The 24,966-nt window shown below is 39.6% G+C and overlaps 1 protein-coding gene across 1 annotated transcript in view; it reads right to left on the reverse strand.

The window, feature by feature from the left end:
• Positions 1 to 11,536, reverse strand: part of LOC111228653 (receptor-type tyrosine-protein phosphatase H-like) — a 30,744-nt gene extending 19,208 nt beyond the window's left edge. Inside the window, exon 1 of the mRNA XM_022754647.1 lies at positions 11,345 to 11,536. Within this exon, the coding sequence (XP_022610368.1) occupies positions 11,345 to 11,410 (66 nt within the window). The 5' untranslated portion in view covers positions 11,411 to 11,536. The remainder of the gene's footprint in view (positions 1 to 11,344) is intronic.
• Between the last annotated feature and the right edge of the window lie 13,430 nt (positions 11,537 to 24,966).

Raw genomic sequence — 24,966 nt, forward strand, 5'->3', positions numbered from 1 at the left:
ATTTGGGAAATACTGCCCTAGATATACTGAAGTTCAAATAATGGACATCATTTTTCTTGTGAATCCTCTGCTCCACCCATCTGTATATCTTCCCTCCTTGTTTTTAACTCCTTCTAGCCACAGGCTTATTATGGTTTTTATTCTTTGTTCTTTTTTCCTTAAATGTGTTGCATATATGTTGTGTTTATGTAAATACACAAGTGGTGGGAGCTTATTATTCTCTTGTAGCAACTATAAGAAAAGGAGAACATTTTTTTTTTTGGTTGCTACAAATGGCTCAAATTCTGAAGATGCAGTACATTTCTTAGAAGTTCTCCAGGTTTATTGTAGTCTATAGAATTTCACTTGAAGAGCAATATTAAATATGCAAAATATTGTGAAACATACTTGGCTGAGACTCAGTCATCGACCCGTTTGCCCTGTGTATTGTATCTGTGCCCTTTGACTGGGCCTGTCTGCAGGAGGAGGAGGAAATGGCTGTACTGACCACTATATAAACATTACATCAACCCTAAAGGCAGGCTGCCTGCCACTCTCTGAATCCCTCTCATTCCTAACAGTCTGCCTTTGCTGCTCACCTCCTGATAACGCCCCAGTTCCTTCCTCCATAATAACACTCAGACCCAAAAACAATCAAAAAATCACCTTAAAAGCTGTTTGCTCAAGGATCAGCCTACTTAACCTTAGCTTCTCATAATCTGATAACTTGGAACAAAAACAGGAGGATAAAAAAGCACAGTACTTAATTGCTGCTCCTTGAATTACACAAAGTTGCATGAGGTTGAGGGGTTTCTGGTGGTGCCCTTGTTGACTTGCTGAGTGGAGAAAATGGATTCCTCTACAGCTGTAAATTATGCAAAATCATGTTACCTGACTCAAAACGTGTGTGTTTGTGTGAGTTGTGTGTGTGTGTGTGTGTGTGTGTGTGTGTGTGTGTGTGTCTTGATGATTAGCAACCAAAATGCTGGACCTCACAAGTTCAAAAGGCCGTTTGGGGGTTAAGACTTGGTTTGAGGGTTAGGCTAAGGGACTAGGGAATGCATTATGTCAGCACAATATAGTGAAATAATGATTTGTTTCTTGATGATTAGCAACACAAAACACCCAAGGTTCATGGGGAAGAAATTGAGAAATGCATAATGTTGTTGATTGAAGTCTCTTTTCCTTTATTGATTTTTTTCTTTACTTCTTCTGTTTTACCCTTTCCGCTCTTTTGTTGTAGCTTTATACCAGTCATCTAACCAATCTGTAAAAAACTGCGTAGGCCCCCATTGTGTTTCTACCTTGTCTTCTTCTTCTTTGAACTTCCTCTGCCATGGGAGTCTATGGCAGCCCCTAGAACTGTATGGTAATATGTTTTGAAATTTGGTACACTGGTTTGGGACAGTGATGCTTTTCACCAAGTTTCATGTCTGTGCCTTAACTGCTCTAGCAGCACCACCAGGTCAAAGTTGGAGGTGCGTTCATGCAAAGCTGCCAAACAGGTACTGAGGTCATATTTCAGCAACACTTTTATGTATGGAAACTAAACTTTGTACATGAGCTCAGGACGCCATCACAAGGTACCTCAAGAAAGCTCCTTTGACATCTAGGGGGCGTTGCAATAGAAAATACAAAAACAAAATTTGCATTTTATTTGCCTTATAACTGGTGATGCATTTGCCTTAAAATCAAAATTCCTGTGTCTGGTAATGGTAATACCATCGAAGGACCCAAGGTCACATTATGGCAACTTGTCATGTCATCCTATTTGGGGCAGCTGCCACTTTGGATTTAATGTGTTCCTATATCCCAAAATTCCTGTATCTGGTCTTTTCCAAAATTGACACTTCATATTTCTTCAAATCAAGCTTTACAAAACTTATTTTTTGGCTTTTTTATTCGCAAAAGCATTCATCTATCAGAGCCAATCGAAATTGGCTGCAAAGTTGCCAAACAAGAAATCAAATCATATCTCAGCCAATCTTTAATCAACTGACATGAAACTTGTGCTTACAACCACACCCTTTACATAATGACATCATGTTTCCATTGCAACTCTGGCCTGCTGGTCTGCTTGGCCCCCACATCGTTGCATTTCAATTTTCTTCTCCTGCAGCATTTGCGTGTTGAGATCTCCTGCCCTTGACTATATTTTGTTGTTATAGATAATGGCATGGGAGACTATTTTGTGTTTTACATAAGTTAAGTGCCAGTCCATGGTTGCAAATATCAGTGAGCTTGAATATGAGTGTAGATTGGTGATACTGATATTTGGTTGCCTTGGGCATATTCACAAATGAAGTGGTAGCAGGCTACAATCGGCAGGTACAAACAGCTATAACTGCTTTACAGTGGCAGAGAGCAGTGCTACAGACACACTTAAATTGGGTTAAAAGGGGTTTGAGGTTTGGAAGGTCAAAGTAAAAACTAATTATTAATTATTGTCACACAAACTCCAGAATATAAGCTACTCTGCTAAAATAGACTTTAAATGTTAGCAGGACTAGTATATCTGGTGTCACCCTTTTTCTCCACTATGATTGGATTTGCCTACAGCCTTATTTATGTGGTTTAACAAACTTAATTAATTAATTAATTTTTCAATGACAGGATAAAGTAATACTTTATTAATTAATAAAATAAAGCAGTTTAAAATGTGTGTGTTTTGTCTTTTTTTGCAGCTTGCTCTGCTCAATTGACAGCTCCTGAGCTCCAGGTAGGTTTGTTGCACCTGTTAAGGGGGGACAATTTGTTCCTGTATCGTTGCTATTGGTTCACAGAGTTTGGTGTCAATTCACAGCATAGGTCATCCAACCTCAACCCGACTACAGGTCTAATTAGCCAGAATAATACATCTCTTTGCGAGTGAACATTTAGACTATTTCATCAATAATATTGAATTAATCTTTGTGTTTAATAGTGAGATCATAGTGTGAAAATATAAAATAACATTAAAACATCATCCATATAATGTGTGGTGATATTCGTGAAAGTTGTAATCCTCACTTTCTTCTGTCAGCCTCTAATAAATTGGCAGATTGTTCTCTATCCGCAGTAGTTTCTCATGAGCGGCCTACTCATTGTTTCGGTGCTAACATAACTTCGTGGCACTTCCTGAGCCCACCCACAGACCACTGATATCACATTTGAACAACATAAAGGACTTTAAAGTTAAGCACTATGCTGTACTTGATACTTCCAGTTCATTAAGGTCAAGTAAAGGATGACAGGAGCCACACAATACTGGCTAAAAACTCAACTCTTGTCTCACTTAACACATGCTGTTGGTTAACTCAAAGCCATCTCAGAGCTTTGCTGTTGCCTGACAGCACCTCAGACTGTACTGTACCTTCCTCTGTAGTGTGCTATATGAAATTCTCTCAAACATTTGGTTTATTTTCAAGCAAGATGTTTTTACAACTTACTCTTACCACTTGCAATATGCCTGAATCAGGTGCATGCCTCAAGCGACTATAATCAAATACACTTTATCAAATTCAGTTAGTATTTCCTCATGGTCTGCTAGCTGTCCCTTCTGTGCATGTGCTGAAAAAGAAAATCTGGTGTTTCCACACAGCCCTGGCATTGCAAATGGGAAATAAACAAAATGGCTCGCACAGAGTCACACAGCACTATTCCAGCCAATCAGCCACAGGGGGGCGTTTGTGCTCGTGGGAACAGGACAAGGGAAAGAAGAGAAGACGGGTGATGGGCAAAAGAAACGCGCAGCTACGTAAAGTGCATTTAAACAACTAACTCTCTCTAGGTTTGCTTGTGTGTCCATTGTTTGGTGACCTTCTATATTCAAAGGTTTGTTTTGCTTCAGCTATGAGATACGACGCACTGCTAAACCGTTAAAGTCAGTCAGAGGGATTATTGCTATATTCTGTACTTGATGTTTAATAAAAACTAAACAGCAATAGAATTGTATTGCATGTATTGAAATTTGTTTCTACCTGTGTCACCACACAACTGATGGACCTTTGCCAATTGACATCAATGTGCAATACAAGAGAGCTTTGATGAAAATAAATTTTAAAAAAGTTCTATGGTGGGGCGCCTCAGCGGCCTGCCTGGTAGAGCATGTACTGTTAGGGCTTGGTCCTGGTCGTGGCGGCCCGGGTTCGAGTCAGGTCATCCCTCTCCCTGACTTTTCTCTCTCTCTAACTGCCCCAAAGAATTATCTAAAAATGGTTTTATGGTGAATTAATATACTGGTAGAGGTCTTTTTATTTGTGTCATTTAAGTCACCTTCCCACTGAGGGGGGCTCAAAGTGTTAATAAGAATTTATTTCTGTTTTGGTATGTCCAGTTTTCTTGTATTAATTGCAAGGACTGATTGAGTGAAACTACTGTACATAGCTACACAATTTTGTGAGAAAACAAATAAACTAGTGGAAAATAAATGAATTTGTTTTTATATGGTTCCTGTAATTTGGAACACATATACTGCTGATTTGTTTTTCTACATGCCAATGATCCCTTTAGGTGTTTGTGATTACACATTTCTATTGAGTGTAATAGCATTTCTGTGAGAATACAAATGGCACAACACTCCATGAGAGAAATTCAATATGTGTGAAATGCTATAGGAACATGAATCATAAAACAATGCCGAAAGCCATGTCTAAAAATATCCACTGTCTCCAAAAACTCCCTGCGCATGACAGCTTTAGCTATGAGTGTATTTGTCTCCAGGTATCAGCCTCCCACACCACAGTCCTGCTGCTGCTATCATGGGCCACATCAGAGGCTATGGAAATGAGTGACGTTGTGTTTACTGTCCCCAGCACTGAGCTGCGCTGTTCAGAGTACTGAGCTGCTGGCTGCAGATACCCATCAGAGTACAATTTACTTGCCATTAGAGCTTCCTCCTAATGCTGCTGGCCATGGTACAGGAGGAAGATCTGCATGAATGCATACTTACTCACACCCACAGGCTCTGGACACAGAGGGCTGGGTTATCACACTGAACATAGAGGTCAGCTTAATGTTTAAAATGTGTTAAAGTGGAGCATGGGGTGGAATGTGTGCTCATCTTCTGAGAAATGAAGAAAGTGCAGTGTAGGTTTTGTATTATTTGTGACTCGCCTCTTTGCAGTATAAGGGTGAACAGTAATTGCTGCTTTTAAATTATATCAAAGAAACCATGACTATATGTCCTTCCTCTATTTTGAAGAACAGTGTACACTGGGATAGGCTGCTTCCGAACAACATGAGCAATTTAGAAAATGGATCCATGGATGTTGTCTTTTTTAATTGTTGAGGCTTTTTAATGATCTCTTACTTTTACAAATAATGTTTAATTCTCCTCACAGCTACAGTACACCATCTCTGCCTCTCTCAGATGCAAACGTATACACTGATACACCACAGAGGCATTAAATAGTTCATTTTATTAACCACTATCAACAACCAAGGACATGCCACATTTTCATCAAGTAAGATTGCTTATTAGAGCAGATATCAGCTGTACCCAATGAACAAGTGAGGTCTCAATACGTAAAACATCTCTACGATGTTTCCTTTCATGGTTTGTAGTGGTGTGATGGCTAGTATAAAGCACTACCCTCCCATTTTTTAAACTGCAGGAAGGCTAGTGTTATAGACATGACTGGGTCAGAAGCTAGTATGTGGCTGGACCGTGTATGGTCATTGAATGAAACTGAGGATCTATAGTTGAAAACTACTACTATTTTCAACTGAAAATAATATGCTAATTAGCTTATTCATGACATCATTGAATAGTATTTGCATTCTGCCCAGTGTCAGCTAGTTTCAGCCCCTTATCTGTTTACTTTTCTCCTACTCTCTGTGTTCACATTTACCGTACAATATTTTAATACAGCCAAATTCCCAATAAAGCTGTTCTCATTTTCTGCTTGTTGTCAGACAACAGAAGAAGTTTGAAATAGTGACTGAAACAGGGCCCATTAATACTACATGTTAACCAGCATTGATTTCAAGTCATTCGCAGGGCAATACTGGTGACTCTCTTCTATGGAAAGCTGCTAAGGTTTGTCCAAAAAGGTGTTGTATTTTATCACTAGGTGCTGTTTTGAAAAAACAAAAAAGCCTTTAAAGTTTGGTAAATCAGGTGACAAAAGCATAAAGTTGGTGACACTGCGTTTAAACACCCCCTGATGACGGAATAGAAACTGTTCACGCCAAATCAGTTTGAAAGATCCAGCCAACAATACTAAGAGTCTAAAGCCATGATGGCGGCGACAATTTCATTAGCAGTTTCATTAATTACAATTAGAATTTCAAGCTAATCTGTCCACATGGATTAAAGTGGCAACTGAATAGCACAGTCTGTTTTGACTGGCATGGTACATCTGGTTAAGTGAGCTTTTTTAAAACCAGACATTTCAGCACCTGGCTGTCATTGGCACTGAGCAACAACCCTATCAAACTGACACAGATGGCCTTCTGTATATTATGGTCATTTTCTACCATTGGACCATTTAAAATCCTGCTTGAAGCACTCTGGTACTCAATTTGGAAAGACAGTATGACCAAGCCATAGAGAAACATCAAGAGAAAACTAATAATTTTTCACCCCCTCTTAAGCCTTGCCTGGACATGATTCGCTCAGAGGACACTGATAAAATGATAGCTATCTGCTGACAATAAGGCCTTTGAGGCTGAGAGAGGAGCCTATGTCTCATTTACATGGACTGGGGAACTGTGACTCTTTGTAATTCATTTTGTACACGCTGAACTTCCAGCCAGCCTGGGTTGAAGGCAGCATGTTTGGGGATGTAAATTTGAAACTGGACTGTCTTGATATGGTTGAATGGAGGGTGAGAGTGGGTGGAAAGTGCAGTATTCCACAAAGGAGGACTTGATTTGTGACTTTGACTTTTTAGACCAACAATGCGACGCAAGACAAAGAGGCTCATGTTTTCTAATTCAGTACAGTGAGAAGAATACACTGTGGAGAGAAATACTTGTGTTCAGATGAGCCTCAGACGTCATCAAGTCATGAAATGTCATCCACATTTCATAGTAGCACAAGACACTAGAACAGCAGCTGGCCATAAAGACGGTGTTCATAGCCACAGCCGGGCAGTTCTTTTAAGTGTTAGAAAACGTAACATTTCCTTGTTCCAAGATGTTTCCCACTGATAGCCACGTCACCATGCTTTCATTTCTGCAAGCTGTGAGGAGGCAACAGACAGAGAAAGACACAGTGAATGGGAACAGAGAGAGGCTCCATACCATGATAAACTCATGCAAAGTGTTGTACTTTTCCTGGGTCATTAATGGGTGACTGTTAAACTTTGCACGCTCTTTCTCTTGACAAGCCAAACTCTTTAAAATAGGGTTTCTACCTTTCTTTAATCCCACCTCAAACTGTTTTGCATGATGGCCAAACAAAAAGCTGATGCAGGAAAAAGATATACAGTGTATCAACTACTGAATAGATGTGTTATTTCAAAAACAACTTTGTCACAAGAGCTGAGTTTGTACAGTTTGGGAGTGCGGCTTAAAGGAAGGACAGAATCATTTAAAGAGTCAGAACTGGATCGTACATTAAGATGTTAACATACCAGTTCTGTTTAATTTAGTGATAAATATTAATTTAAAAGGAGTCACTTGTATCAAACTTTAAAGGTCCCGTGATGACCTTATGGGACATAAGGTCATCACGGAAACAAATTTAGAATGATTCAGCAGCAAACAGACATTTAGAACAGAATATGGAAAAATATTTAATATATAATCATACAGGTTCCAGAAAAATTAATTGGACCCGTAAATCAATTTAATATGACATATATAATTGTGCGGTTCCTGATGTGCTGCAGACCACATCAGGTGGTTTTGTCTTAAAGGTCCTTCACCCCCTTCGTCCGATCACACAGGTGTTTTCAGTTATTTTGCCAAACTGCCCCTCTTCAGGGATCCTGATGGTTTATGGGGTTTGATGACCTCACTGTTAGTCCATCACATCTCCACCCAATTACAAGCCAAGCTGAGGCGAACTTATCCTGAACAAGTGAGACCATCAATGTGTGTAAGGCCTTTAAGTGTTATCCATCTCAGCACTCTCTATTGTTCAATCAGCTGATCAGAGCATGACCAGGTGTGGAGCAGATGGTGGTGAATAGTCGGCCTATGAGAGATAAAGACTACTGACAAGCATCATGGCGTCAGTCTCTGACAATTAGGTAAATAAGGTCAAAAAGATACAGGACACTGTAGCAGATATATTCACTTTAGACTGGTAGTTAACATACAGACTGTGATGTGTAGTTGAGTGGATTGTTCGTTTTTTAATGGTAAAAAATATTTCAGTAAATGAATGGAAAATGTCAATATGCAAAAACCTTCAATTCAGGGAAGCTTAGTATTTCCCCTTTTTCTACTGAAACTTCCTTCAGGCTTTTAGCCAAACTATGTTTCCGAATTTACAGGTTCATCTCACTGCTAGAATCTACTGTAATAAAATTACGATCTACAATTCATCCTATCTGACTTGTTTCCATGACTTCAGAGGGGAACAAAGGTGTGCAGCTCCGCCACAAGTTTTGGGCGCTGATGTTCCCCATTACCTTCCTGTCAATATCTGACAATGCTCAAACACAGGCATGTACAGACGGGTGACAACTTAAAGAAAAAACCTGAAAAATGCTCCCCATTCATAGGGCACGAGGGGTCACTGAATGGTTTGATGAATATGAAAACAATGAGAATCATAAGCTACGGCCTTCGCAGTCACCAGACCTCAACCATAATGGAAACCTTTGGGAGATTTTGGACCGACGTGTTAGACAGCACTCTCCATCGACATCATCAAAACACCAAATGAGGGTAAATTGTTTGGGAGAATGGTGTTCATCCTTCTATTAGAGTTCAGAGACTTGTAGAATTAATGCCAAGGAGCAATGAAGCTGTTCTGGTTGCATGTGTTGGCACAAAATCCTATTAAGATACTTTATGTTGGTCTCTCCTTTAATTTGCCACGTCTCTGTACGTTAAACTGAGAACTGCGAGGACAGAGGGACATCAACACTCAAATGCTGCAAGAAGAGAAAAGTAAAAATAATAAGACAACTACAATGAGACTGCTAGAAAAGAGAGAAAGGGATGACGAGGAGAAAAGGAAGAATCAATTAAGCAAAAGAAAAAAATCACAATTATGTTTTGTCCCACTTAACCTTGGTGTTTTGTGTTTATCCATATTAACATCTTAACACGAAAAGATTATATCTCAACATGCCTCTCGTAAGCTCGCAAACAGGTTGGAATAAACTGGTTCAAAGGTGTGTATGAATGCAGTTTTCCGTCTCTAAATTTCCTCATTTAAAACATGTTTTTCCATTAAGTAAAAAAAAAAAATGTTTGACCAACAACAAGAAAACTGTATGTATTAAAGTGTAGCAGGTTTTGAACGATGAAGTCCTGGCTGTCATGTGTCCGACTGTCCCGTCTAACTGTAGAAGAAATCCTGACCACAAGTCTCAGCTCAATGATCTAACATTTAAAGGGAAAACAAACTGGATTCTTGTTGTTGCCTTAACAAATGTGTACAACACAATGTAAATCTTCTTTAAGACTGAATCACACAGTTATAACCATGTTGCTTTATAAGCCATCATCAGTCTTTGAGCATGCCCTTCTCTACAGTATTAAAAAACCAACTGCATTTGTGGCCAACTGACATTTGCATGTGCGGCCTGTGTCGATCTCTGCTCAACATGTGTACGCTTCATAGAAGTTGATTAATATAATGGACCAGTGCACCTTTACTTCCTATTGAAACCAATGCAGTTATCTTGTCATTTGGTACAGATTATCTGTGTTTTTCACCAAAAGACAGAACTACGTAGAAAAATGGTCTTCTTACTGGCTTTTTCTGGAGCTTTCGACTGTATCGCCCAGTCCTCAAGGTCAAGAATAAACTTTCCAGCTCAATAAACAAGGAGATCATAGTTTACAACTATTGACAGAACAAACCAATATAGGATCATAGTAAATGCACATTGCAAAAATGGTTAGGTGCGGAGGGAAGTTGCTGTGTTCAATTAAGAAAATGCTTCTAAACGACTGTGGGAGTAGAGGCATGTGACTTCAATTCAACTAAATTCAATTAAACTAATGCCTCCATGGTTATGTTCTGGTTAAGGTGTGGCAAATACTGTGGCTGTCCTTAAAGGAAGCCGTTTCTGACTGCTGTCACGAGAAGTAACACCAATGGCGATGGCTGGTGTCAAAGTCACACATTTTATATTTTGAACGCGTCAATATTCACCAAAACGCCCTAATTTAAAGGCTTTGTTGCACAAAACTGTCACACCACTTCTGCCACTTCTGCCTTTTCTTTACAGATCCAGCACATTAGAGGGTTTTGGTCTTTTTTTTTTTTTACTGGTGAGGACAGCCTCCTCAGTATTCACGCCACTAGTTCACCCATAGACACTTTTACAAAAGATTTTGCACATAATAAACTGACCAATTTATTAGGTACAACTAAGTCAGTGTGTGTCCGTCTGTGATTCCCTGGCATGAAGATTTGAGGCTGCAGGACTGACAGGGTCACTGAGCTGCACCTCATTCCATTCCTGACCCCTTTGTGTTGGCCACACACATCCTCACATGCCATTCTCAACTTCTGTCAACCTCTCTGGCTCTCCAGAAAGACCAGTGGGACAAGGACAGGTGGGTCTGTGGCTGCTGGATGCCTCAGGCTGAGTGTTATGTAAGCTTTGCTCAGATGGGCATATTTTCACACACTGGACACTGACCTGTGCAATCCTGAATAAATGATTAACCAATGAAGATATTTCAGATATAGACTAAAACATCTCATTAGAGTGCCTTTCTTAATTATTACAAAGGATTGAAGAATTGAAAAATGCGCAAAATTAACACATTTTTATTTCCATAAATAAGTCCAACGTTGTTAGACCTAATTTATTCACTCCATGTCGTCCAATAAATAGCCCACTATTGTTAAACCAACTGAAGGTCGGCGTATTAATTACTCGCTGACATAAATTTGAATCCAATTAAAACTCTCAAAGGAACATTGCTCATCTTATAATAAGTCATGACATTCTGTGTCTGTCACCAGGATGAAAGTGCTTTGTAACTGTTGAGATTTTTTTTTTTTTCTTTTTTTTTTTTTGGAAGTCTGAGCTGTGCTGAATCAAGCACAGATTACAGAGAGGTAAATGACTTTACGGCCGAGCAGCTACCTGCGCAACAGGTGCAGTCACACCCGTGCGATAACAAATGACCTTCACCATCCAAACAAAGCGCCCTGTTGTCGTTTCCTATGAAAACTTGATAAAAAAAAAACAATAGCACTAAGTTTACTTCTGTTCATGCGGATGAATGGAAGCTTTCTTACCTTGAGGAGAGCGATGAAGACCAGAAGAGTCCACAGAGAGACGCTGAAGCGCAGCAGTGGCTTCATGATGCCGCTCGCTTGGGGGAAAAGAGTTTTAAGTGCCTTTTTCTACCCGCTGACTGCTTTCATGTCTAATCTTTATTCAGACCTTTTACCTGTAGACTATTTCTCACTCCTAACCCGCTCCGTCAAAATCGGGAGAACTAAAAGCGAGAAGGGGAAACTTTCTAACAGGGAGGAGGGGCAGCCGGGCGCGTCATTCGGGGAAGTTTAGTTAAGTCTGCCACTCCTCTCATCATCTGTTCGCCAGCTCTGCTCCAGTATCTCCCACCGATGTGTCACAGCATTAGCCCGGTCGACGCAGCCCGATGATCTGGTGGGGGGGGGGGGGGGGGGCCTGCCCGGTCATCCAGAAATGAAAAAGTCATCCCACATTCTTGCAATAACTTGGCCACGCAGGGTGAAGGAATGTATCCGCGGTGGGGTCCCTTTACTAACACCACACAAAGCGGGCTGCCAAGGCAAATGTTTTTAATAAACTTCCCTGAAGTTACAGGCTGAGTTTTACTGCTACAAACAGTGATTTCACATGAGCAGGCCCGTAGCAAGGAGTGTGCTCTAAGCATGAGAGGGGACTTCAGGCAGAAGGACACATGGTGCCTTAGGGTTTGTCCTGTCATGCCCAGAGAGATTTTTTTTTTTTGCCGTTTTTACCTACAAGAAAAAACCTCCGTGAAGCTGTTAGAGCAAATAATTTAAATAGAATTAATGATTATTTTCAGCACTGACTAATCCATCAATTACTTTTTTAATTTATAAGTTCATTTTTTTGTGGAAAATTGACCATCACATGTTCCAAGACTCAGAGGCAGTGTTTCCAAACTGCTTGCTTGTCTGATCAACAGTCCAAACCGCTCAGGCTGTAGAGCGGGTCTTCCACTAATTAGAAGGTCGGTGGTTCAATCCCCGGCTCTTCCACTCTGCATGTCCTTGAGCAAGATGCTGTCCCTCAAATTGCCCCTGATGGCTGTTTCATTAGTGTATGGGTGTGGTGTATGTGTGTGACTGAGTGAAAATGACATGTAAAGCACTAAGCACTGGTCTCTAAGACTAAGAAAGTGCTATATAAGTGCAGTATACATGCATAAAATCCTTGTATCTGACAACCAGGCCCCAGAGTGGGGTTCACATTTTTGCTGGATAAATGATTTGGGATTATTAGTTCTGTTGAAATAGACTTATTTTAGTCAGAGGTCAGGCTGGTGTAGCTGATAAAGATTACGAATCTGCTTTTCTACACCTCCCTCTCCATTAAAGAATCAGAAATGAAATAAAATATGGGAGTGTGCATGATAAGGACTGGTCGTGTAAAGTCTATTTATAGAACATTTTTATCAGCTTCGTCACAGAGCACTGTACAGGAAACAGCAAATAACAGACAATTCTTGTGAATAGACAGCTGTGAAAACAGATGGCAACCTGTGTTGTGACACTATGTGAATAAAAAAGAAATGTAAGAAATTAAGGTGACATTTCAACGTTAAAAAAAGGGGTTGAAAACATGGATATTAAACTCTTCTCAAGCCTCAACTGCTACAACAAGAAAGTAATCAACATCGTGAAAACACGCATGTTGCGGGAACTTCAAAACAGGCGATCAAGGTCAACTATCATGTTCCACTCACTTCCAGGTAACAGGAGGGATCACTCACTCGTGCTGCGGCTCTGGGCCTAAGCACAGCTGGCCCTGTTTGATTCCAGCCTCCACGATTTTGGCTAGCTTACACAGGGCCGCTTACACGTGCTGCTATCCGTACCAGCTGTGTGTCAATGCTGCCTTGCAACAAGGAAGGATGTGCTGCAAGCTCTGGTTGTCAGGTCGCTTCTGAGCCATTCCAAAGGGGCAAGTTCCGGGCGCTCCACATATCCACCTAAATAATTGTCCTGTTGATCACAGCTTCCCAGGTTGTCTAGCTCCCTTGCTCCTGTTGACTCACAGCTCTGATTTTAATGCTCTCCTCTTCACAACTTAAGAGATTGCCAGGTCTTTCCTTTCTTTTCTTTGTGGCTTTGGACCACATCTTAAGTGCTGATCCTCATCGAAACAGCCCTGCCTGGCTGCCACAATCTAATAGTCTCCTGGGGTTTCAGTTGATTGATGGCCTGCTCTACTGTCTGCATTGTATTCCACTTGTGTCCTGTGTGCACTTGGGCCTTGGAGTTTTGGATAGACAGGTCAGATGATTCTCTCAACGTGAACACGAGCCTCACTTTCTCCAACAGTGCCATGTTGCAAAGACATCAAGAAAGACCCATCCATTTATATATGTAGTTGTTGACTTTCGAGTCCATTTTGAGAGCTGTTGCCGAGCAGATGTCACACAACTTCAGGGGCCACATCAGATGGTGGTTTACGGTGAACTTAGTCTGGCATCATCAGCACAATTGGCTTATGCAAATGGGTATTGAACCTCTCAGTTCATTTTCAATTTCCAAGGGCATTATCAATGGTGCACAATGCCTCCGGCTGCAACTGGATAGACCAACAACCTATCATAGCAACGAAACATGACGTAGCGCAGAGTGGGACCAGTTGGTAAACTAAACTACCAACTAAATTACCAAATCCTCTCCGTAGTACGGCAAACACAATTCTTATCAACAAACGCTATAAGTGCAGCTGTTTGTACCTTTTTTTTTTTGTTGTTTTTTTTGTTTTAGAGTTCAGTGGCGTCCCTCTGTCATCATATCAAACCCTGCCACATTTTAGATAAATAGCTGTGATTGGCCCGGCCTGTCTCAGTACAGATATGTCTGAACTGAAGGGAGGCCAGGAACTTATGACTCTTTTATTCGACTGAAAGTCACAAAATGCAGAACAATGCAGGTGCATTTGAAATGTTTTAACTAATCATCTTGTAATGAATGTCACTTAAGTTCTACTTTATAACAACAATATAAGCACTGTAAAAGGTTTTGCCACAAACTCAACTGACTGGCTTCTCTCCTGTATGATTTCTCAAGAGTCTCTTCAGACCTTATAACTGTGCATGAACTATGCATGAGCTTCTAGCTTCTAATTGAAGCTGTGTGTGACCTTCTAACTGAACTCTTTTCCACAAATTGAACATAAAAAAACAAAAACAATATATATAACAAAAATAACTAACACTTTTTCTTAGTCTTTTTTTTTTTTTAGTAAGGTTTATCATGTGCTACATCAAGTCTGCCTCGTGCGCATCCACCTCCATATTACACGCATTATCAGTCACAACAGCGATGCCATGGTTTGGCCTTTTAAGTCCCAGTCAGTAACAGCTGCCTGTAAAACTTCGGCTATGTTTGCCCCTGTGTGGGACTCGAAAAGTGGGCGAGTCTGCAGTAAAACATTTCCAATTTCCCGGTCACTGGTAATTGTGATATAGCTCTGGATACCCCTAGAAGTCCAACCATCAGTTGTTATGGCGGTGCTTTCTACCTCTTTCAGGGTCTGTACAAAATCCTGGCCTTGGACTCTTTGTAGAGGTTCCTGGACCACCGGGTTCGGGATTTTGTACTTCGGCTCCATTGTGTGGAGGAGTCGCCGAAAAAGGAAAATGGCCTCATATCAGCTCCAATGAAAACACGGATGTCTCTTGTTATTACCGTGGCTCTAGCAATTTACTGTGGAAGTTGAGATGCAAAGGCATTTGTCAGTGTTGTCTGGCCTTTCAGTGTTTTCTTGATTTTAGTGGAGAGCTGTGGGGGTTCTGTAGGTGTCTTTGCATAGTGCTGCTGTTAGCCGCGGTGTACGGCACTATTTTCTTACAGTGCTTACATATTATTTGTGCCTAGTCTGTCACTCAGTCTCCGTTTATTTTTTCCACCGGGTACCCAAAATGCTGCCACACAAACGATTTAAAAGTGGCGGGGGCATCTCCTATGCTAATTTCACCTTCCAACTCCCTCATGTTTACTGTTATGTGAGGATATCGCAAGACAGCTTTTCACCTCGACAAGAAATATTGTCATGTTTCAATATCGGGAGATCTTGTGGCACGAGATCTCGTCACACCGCTAGAATAAACCTATGGAACTAACATAATCTCATGAATAACTAAATGAAACAGTATATTAATAAATGTAGGAATAGATAACACTAAGAGGACAAAAAAGAACAAAAAAGAAAGATATAAAATTAGACAGGAGAAGGATTTTAGTGAGGACAAAATGCCAATTCCTGATCGGGCAACTACAAATGATGCTCTCAGTTTTTTGAACCAGACCATTGACATTTAGCAGAGTACTGTGGGAAGTTGAGTGGCCAGAGCATGATACTGTAGGGTTATGGAGAGTAGACATCTGGGTTTATTTCAGCAAATATTCAACAGATTAACAAAGGCAAACCACGTGAATAGTGAATGTTTACTTTCATAAAAACTTGCAAAACAAATTCTGCTACTCTCCGTGGAAAGGAGGTAAGGTTCAGTCTTATTCAGTTTTAGTACACTGCATATGCAAGATGTTGAAACAAAATAAAAAGAGCAGTGGTGTAAAAGAGAAGTTGTGAAGAAAATTTTACAAATAGAACTGACCAGATGTAACCTGTACAGTATTAGAGAAAATGAATATCTTTCACAAGCACAGACACCTCCACAACAAAGCATCAGGGACATTATGTATTGATAATGACCATGTTATATTGATGGGAGGTAATAAGACTCAGAAACAGGTTCTTGCACTCCATCATTTAGTAGAAAAATATAATATAAAGCAAAACTGTCGTATGAGTAGCACTGTATGTATCACCGTGCTTTAACTTAAGTTCAGTCAGGCTTTGATGCTTAGGTCTAAGGTTTAAATGGCGTATGTTTGCATGAAACTTCTTGATTCTTGACCTAGATTGCAGGAGACAAGACAAACACAGAAAAAATACATACTTTATACTGTACACAGCAACAAAAGCACCACTGGACAGAGCAGTCTTGCAGAAAAACAGCCAGGCATGCTGCAACAATCCCCAGAGGATTACATAACATTTCCTTGGGAATGGTGGGTCATAGTGACCACTTCATATCATCTCTATCTCCATTAGCTAACATCAGCAGGCCTCTTTTAACAGCCATTATGAAACTGTCTGTCACGAAGCGATGGCAGCTTCGGCATCCCGTGTACTATTTAAAGGTCAGAAAATCACCCACACACCCACAGCACATCTTTAGTAACACAAGACAAGTATTAAGAGGTGTTAATGCTGCAAGAGCGCATCAGAGCAGTTCGCAGCTAAGACTTTCCCTGCTGCTTTGAAGTACTGGGTCTTTCCATTTTGTGAAACTTAAATAATATTACACCCAAAATCTGTCTTTTGAGTATCGAGCACTCAACCCACCTGCTAGAGAGGTGACAGTGTGTTAACTTGCATATAACAGAGGCTGTAGTCAGCTTGAGTGAGAAAAAGTATCAAAACATCTATAAAAACTCTTTGAAACTATCACATCAGCAAATTCAGTTCGCTTCTGTAATTTTGTGCTCTTAAATGTGTTGATTGTGGATTAGCTCCCAGCCATGTCGCCATGGTCCCCCATCACATACATGGGAAGAACATTTACTGATACTTAAATGGTTTAAATTTCCCTAGAATAAAATAAGAGACATTTAAAATAAGCTAAACTAAGATATGGTGAATTTACATGTTGACTATTGTTTGCATTGAACTAAAACACCAAAACAGCAGTCAACATATACAGTCAAGCGGCAACCCTCAGGGCTGAAAAATGAAGCTGACACAGAAGTGCCAAAAACTGGCCTCTTGAGGCTGGCTCCAAAAGTCAATTAAACTCTTGTGTTGAAATGCCCAATTACAGCAGAAATAATCATGTTTACAGCCTGGTACAAAAACGATTTTGTCTCTATCGCTAATGTCCCCCTTCATGAAAACTGTACAGAAGGTGAATTTTTATACAACTTATCCATTTAAATTTTATAAGGGCTCAAAATTCTGAATAATTAAGTGCATGACCACTTTGAGTGACAGGTGGGTGCCGTCACAGTTGTTAAGCCGCTCAGTGTCTAGTCGCTAGCTGTCTGCAAAGCATCACCTCAGCTAATTCAAGTCACCACTTTCCACAGGCACCAAAGTCTCGGCTCCACACAGTGAGTTAGGCAGAGTCAAGCGCTGCCGTGATGGCCACACATAAAATGTATAATGATATAATGTTTAACAAATTAATTATCTTACTTTAGTAAGTTAGCATGCTAGTGCAGCGGAGGCTGGTGATTTTGCAGGCATTTTGTCAAAATCAAAATATTCAACTCAGTAAAAAATTCGACATGATGATGACACTAGACACTAGATGATGAAAAGTCAAAAGATCAACTGCAGTCAGTAGGATTCATCATGTGAGGATCATGAATGTCTTTGCAAAATTTCATTGAAATTCATTCCGCATTTAAGTGGTGGTCAGACTGACATTGCCGTACCTAGAGCCTCACCATTAGCATGGTAAAAAACAGAGCATGTGCTACCCACTGAAACAAATGGTAAACCACAAGGCACACACAAGGGCAGTGTGGCAATCTGAAACGAGAGGAGAGGTAAAAGACACCTAAATATAACAGCAAACACTGCACAAATGAAAAAATAAGGAATACATGACCTAAGAGGCAGACTGAGACATGACATCTATGTTAAAAGAAAGGTTTTACATGTTACATGGGAAATTCACCATTGGCTATCTTGCTGAGAGTTAGATGAGAAGATTGATACTGGTCTCATATGTTTCAGCTAAATGTGAAGCTACAGTTAATAGCTGGTTAGCATAGCTTAGCAAAAAGATCGGAAACATCTGGCAACCGCTAGCCTAGCTATGCCTCATCTAACTCTTGGCAAGCAAGAACATAAATGTATTGTTCCCAAAATGCGCACACAATAAATCTATAAGGTTTTATAGCTGTTTGCTTTATCTGGACTATTTGGATGTTTGTCACATTCATTTGCCCACAGCCAATGATGGGAAGTGCAAACCAAAACTGTGTAATTTACTCATAAAAGGCAAACCAAATGCAAATGACTTGATTTTGTTTTTTTCCTGTATTTTACACTTCTGTGTCTCCATTGTTATCTACAAAACAAAAAAAAACTTCTCCATGTGTGACGTATACTCAAAACGAGATATAAGATATAATGCAAATCAGACATTCATTACATTTGTACAAAGGGACAAGGTCCAATTTTTATGTAAGTGTGGTTTCACATGATTTGTACAGTTGCTGTTAGACATTGTCACTGTATGGGACGGTGTCTATTTATAAATGCTGTTAATTTGCCTGAACAGACTCACTACCTGTTGATGGCCGTGTTAGATTCTGTATTGTAATAATCAAAGAACAAACAGAGGGAAAAGAAGGAGAAAATAAAATTTGTCCGATTACATTGTATGGTGTGGTGTTTTGATTACATATCTTCTCGGTGTAGCTGGAGAGAACTTCAAAAGAACAGAGCAAGCAGTTGACACAGACTGACCAAGTTCAAGTTCAAACATCAGTCTGAAAAGGTGGACCTTTGAATGTTTGCTCTCCTTGAAAGAAGCAGGAAAGAAACCAAAGCATTTCAAGTTCCAGACCAAATAATGAAGACAATGGAGGAATTTCCTAATTAATCTAAAATATATACATGTGTACATTGGCCATCAGCCACAAACTCAAGCTGGAGGTGTTAATCAGAGATTTTCAAACAAGTGTTTCAGTTGAAGAAAAAAGTTTAGTTTTTTTGCATCGTAATTTTGAATCCATCTCTCTCACATACACCACTTTTTGCTGATGTATTAGATATTTTCTGTACATGTAATTTGCACAGTTTTAGTGAAAGCAATTCAGGAGGTCATTAAGTACATGAGAAAGAAGTTAAGTTTTCTTTTTTTGAGTCATCTATCCCACGTAAAGGTGCTGAAACAGTTTCTCACCTCAACATTAGCTACACAAAGAGCAATTTTATTCACAGCATGGGATTAGTGAGTGGATGCTTTTAAATGGATTAAACCAACCACTTTTCCTCAGCTATCTGTGTGATAAAATGATGATTCTCTGACATTTTGATCACTAATTTGAAAATGGCCTGAAACATTGTGGAATCACGGATTGTTTGATGTTTGCTCACACTATCTGCTGCCAACTGAGATAATTTTGCTCTTTGGGTCCAAGGAAAACGCCCAAGGAAATACCCACTGAATTGTCTTTCTCCACGTATACTACACTGCAAGACTGCTGATATTCAATTAAGGAGGAGTAGCATGAATGCGGATTGACAAGTAGTTACCACCACAGTTGACCGTGATGGACTGAGACCTCAAAGACACATATACAAACAAGTGGAACTAAACATTGAGATAATAACTTCTTGTAGAAAAACACTTTTTTGGATAACTTTCCTGCAGACTTCGACACAGTCAAATTACTCTGTCTTTGCAAGATATTTAAATATATATGTCTTTTTCTGAAGTCACTTTAGATTGCTGGTGACCATGGCACTATTGCAAATTAACCACCAAAAAAAGGCAAACTACAACATCATTGCTTTCACTTCTAACTGGCTTTAAGTAGGGAGGAGGGAGTGGCATTCTGGTTGTATTTTAATCAAGAGGTCATGACCCAGTCTGACAGGATCCATACTGTGAGTTTTATGGAGAGTTGTGATGCAGCTTCCATGGAGACTCAACTGCTGGGTGCAGAATGTTCATCATGGTTAGATTAACAGGCGCCATTTCTATTGTATTCCCCGTGCAGACTAAGAAAATATGAAATTCAGACCTGTTTTACAACTCATAAATATTACAGCACAGATATTAACACAATTAATCATATCGTCTAGGGCAGTGGAAGGTAAGAGATAAATGGCTAGAAGAGTTTCCTAAAAGTAACAGGTTATAAGTTCAAATGGCTAGCGCTAAATGTATCAGTAAATGGTTGAAATAGTTCACCAAAAGTATTAAAGTTAGCCCCAACATCAGTTCAATTGTATGAAGACTTTACTGCTAAGTGTTGATCTACAGTACTGTTCCTGTTGCTGCTCCCCCATCAGAGACCCCCACTTCTCCTCATATAGCTTATAGGCCTACTTCTGCACTTCTCCCACTACCACCCGCCCTCTCTCTTTCCGTCCTCTCACCCTCACAAGCTAAAGACACTTACTTGAACTCTTCTATCTACAGAACTGCAGAGTCCTCACACATTACAGAAGTGTGAATCACACTCCCTCTGTTTGACTGTACACTGTCGCAGTAGAGAGCAGACAAGGGTTGTTCCCCCTTCCATTTGTGTGTACTTTGGGGAAAAACAGAACGTTTTCTAATTACGCTTGTGCAGAAAAATAAAATAAATAAAAGATGGTCACAGCCACTATCTTAGCAGGATATTCCTACTGTAACTCTGCCCTCGATCTCTCCATCTGCGTGACTCTCATTTCATTGTTTATGTTGGGTAAATGGTCATAATTGCCACCATGACCCATGAACATGTTTGTTTATATCTTCGCTGTCAGAGCTTGTTGTTTAGATTTGACCACTGGAGTAAACAGGGACTTCCAATCTAGCATTTCAAACTGTCCTGTCTGAAGTCCCTCAGAAGGATCATACAATCTTGTGAAGAGGTTCCAAACAGCGGTGGCATGGCGAGGTCGCTGTGACTGAGCCCTGCAGCGAGGGCAGAGATGCAGTCGAAAGACATTATCTCTGCACACTCCATTAAAAACTCTATTAAAGACATTGGGTTTCTCCATTTATTCTGCTCCCCAGATTAGTCTCAGAGAGACTCTCGCTCTTCTTTTTCTGTCACAAACACACACACACAACGACACACAGTCACCACTGTAGGATGCATAAAATAAATCCTGCATACTCAGTATCTTTGGTGTAATATTAGCCTAGCAAGCACACGCCAACTTACAGTCACTCGAAGATAAAATGCATACAGTAAAAATTTAGTAATTTACGATACATTACATAAACAGGAAAACTGAGACCCTGTATTAATCCTCCACACTTTGTTCTAATTTTACTGTAAATGGCATAATATTATTGGGTCAGACACTTGCCGGTGTTTTATTTTTTTTCCCTTCATAGCCATGATTGTCTAATATGTAATTACAAATTACATGATACAGTAGGTTAAGCTATATCACTTTTTCCGACCCCAGGCATGTTCATATCTCTGGTCCACATGTGACAGAGCTGTGTAAAAGTATTTTACATAACAACACAGGAAATGGGAGGACTACTGATGACTACTTTCTGACTATTTACTTTACTTTCATTTTAGTTCAAGTATGCAAAACCTCAAAAAAACATTTTTCTGGGTAAAGTACTGAGAATGAAGAATTTGTTTTTAATGGTAACATTTTAACATAAGGGACAAAGTCCAGAGTGGTTACCAGAAGTGAGTGAAGAGTAAATCATGAACTAATGAAGAGTTAGTTAGTTAGTGCCTGAACAAGTTACTGAATAACTCTGAATCAAGGACACAGCTTTTAACTAATTGCTAATTATTAGCATCATATCACATTTTACATATCATTTTGTGTCCTCTCAAGTCAAGTGGTCATTCATTAAAAAAGCACTTCAGCAATTCAGTATTGCACTTCCATGAAGTTGCAGGGTTCACATGAGGTAGATTCAAAGTAGAAATCAAAGCAGCAGAGGCCAACCATCCTTACTTTTAGTCCCCAGCATGGATCAAGCTACTGGATCCTACATTTCCCATAATGCAACCAATAGCATCTGTTTGTAAGACCCTCACTACCTGATAAAAGCCCACATTTCTCAAACTCCCCCATTTTTATTTCAAGTTCCAGTTTAAGTTTATTTTCAAGTTTCCTCCTGTTTAACAAGCTCAGATGTTCTTCTCACGGCCAGAAAACCAGTAAACTGAGCTTATGTGTAAATCAGTAAAGTTCCTTTTTAATTTGTTCTTTTTTTGATTGCAACTGCACAGGCATTTGAGTACATAACTGGTAACTGCTATCACCATTGTATCAGTGACAAGTAATGACATTTTCCTTTTACCTGTGGCGCCTGATTTGGGTTTTGCTTGAACCTGCACTTTATTTCATTTAGCATTCCAGGAAATAACGTTTCCCTTCAGATCTAATTCTCTGTAGTATCAGTGTGTCTACAGGAAACAAGGTGACTGCGGCAGCTTGTGGTCATCAGATGAACACTTTACAGCTCCCTGATTACCCCCAATGCAAATGTGCAGCAAGATTAGCCGGCTGTCTGTGTTAGACTGACTGTGTTTTATGGCTCCAGATAGGCAGGCTGGAAGCTGCATAGCTTCATCTGGATGTCACATGATGAGTCACAGTCAAATCTGAGATTGGCATCGGTTTTGTAACAGACAGGAAGGCTTTAAGATTAATTAACTTTTTTAAACTTACCCCAGTAAACATCACTTCACAGGCATGTAACAACGAGACAGACTCAGCTGGGTACTAGTTAAGATACCAGCAGTGAGCCATTAGGACCACTAGATGCCTCCATTTGTTACCAGAGGAATGCTGCTCCTCCAGTGTCTCATTGATATACACTCAGGTTTTTATACACACACACACACACACACACACACACACACACACACACACACACACACACACACACACACACACACACATATATATATATATATATATATACAGTATATATAAAATTGTGTGTCTGTATATGTTTTGTTTTATTTTGGCAAATTACAGTGTTGGTGATTTCTGTGCTCTTATTTAATCTAAATTTTCCAGCAAGTAACTATTCTTAAACTACTCATTTGCCTCCCCATACTAAATTAACCTTAATTCAAATATCACATTACAGTAAAATGGCTTCGGAAAAATGCAGTGTCAATGTGTCTCACAGAAAGAGACAATGAGGAAGTGATGTAACAGTTTGGTGTTTTCAGTGTAGCTGTTAGAGAAACAGACAGCTCAAGGCCGCTGAATATCTGCCTCTTCTCATTTATCATTAATTAGGTTAGATGATGCTTTCACATTCACTGTTTATAGTGTGTGACAATGACCTTGTGTGTTTGTGTGTAGAGGTGAGATCATTTTTTTTTTAAAAGGGATGAGGAGGAGAAGATAAGGAAGGAAAGAGGAGTTCATTTAGTTGATTGGTGCGAGGTGGGGAAGGCGAGGATGTGTGGGAGAGATATATGGGCGGAGAGGAGAGGACTCTGAAGTGGGTCATAAATACTGAAGAAAGAGGGAAGAGAGAGAGAAAGAAAAGCATGTTCGATAACATGAGATGTAGTTTAGCAATTAGCTTTAATGGTAGTGGTCAAAATAATAGCGAAGAGAGGTAAGTTAAAGAATCAAGGATTTTGAAGGGGCCTTCATATTGTAGTTACATTGCAATCAGTTTTTTTTTCTTTTGTTTTTCAATAGGATTCAGTTGGTTGTGTACACATCAACAAAACCTTTGATACCAACACATGCAACAGAAAGGTACCCACGCACTGGACTTTGAACTCTTAGTTATTTTTCAACCCAGCATCTTCCTCAGGCAAATACCCACATGTTCTGTATGATTTGACCTATATGTCACTAATCAAATCTTTGTGAAATAGTTTTGGAACACTTTCTTATTTTCTTTCTTTCTAAATTGATAAGCTCACGCTACCCTCATGTCCTTATCTTAAATACATAGACGGTACATAAAGATGGACGCGGCCTCCGTGACGTCACCCATAGGTTTCTGAGGAGTTGTTTTGAAGCAATCACCATCTTGGCAGTGCCTGAAAGAGATGTGGTGTAATAATAATTAATTAATAACAATAATTAATAGTTAACACATTATATCTTGTTTGGTTGATTTATACAAAAGCTAAGAATGACATGTTGAGGTTTTAGTGTATGATATGCCAGACTATTCTGTTTCCCCCTGTGTCCCACAGTTTTTGCTGGGCTAAGCTAACAAGCTGCTGGCACTAGCTTCCTATGTATTTACCATATGAACTCTTGGCAAAAAAGAGTAAAGATATTTCCAGATTGTGGTCACTCAGTCTCAATTTAATTAAAGTCTTTCTCAATTTCTGGTCACTGAAGGTTCCTTGATAATCTGCCACGGGTTATTGGCTGTTGAGGTTTACCTTGAGTGACTTGCAGTGAAATGGTTGGGACCAGTTTTGGACATATTCATCAGGTTTTCACAAACATGTACATAACGTGTAAATAAGCTACAGTTTGCTAACACGTTAGCCACATAAACTTGTTTAAAAGTGATGATATGTCTGTGTTTGTGTTTCTGCCAAAAAGTAATTTATTTCAGGTTTAAATGACTTGTTTGCAAATATTTGTGTCTTTTATTATTGTATGTGAATACCAATTTACACAATAGTATAGTATATATTATATACTGTAGTAATATGTCTTTTTTTATATCTGTTTTTTTCTTACCATCAGAATTATTATACTAACACTGTGAACATTACCCAACCTGCTTTGGCAAAGCTGTATTGTCATGCTAATAAAGCAAAAAAAAAAAAAAAAATGACGTAGTGTTTGTGCTTCCCCAGTATTTGTGTTGATTAAATAGTGGGCTGTTTTCTGCTGGTCAGATCAGAGAGCTGACAGGGAAAAGCTACCATATGGCAAGACAGGAAGGAGG

Source organism: Seriola dumerili, unplaced genomic scaffold, assembly GCF_002260705.1.
Source record: "Seriola dumerili isolate Sdu_G_001 unplaced genomic scaffold, Sdu_1.0 BDQW01000219.1, whole genome shotgun sequence".
In the NCBI taxonomy this organism is placed as follows: Eukaryota; Metazoa; Chordata; class Actinopteri; order Carangiformes; family Carangidae; genus Seriola; species Seriola dumerili.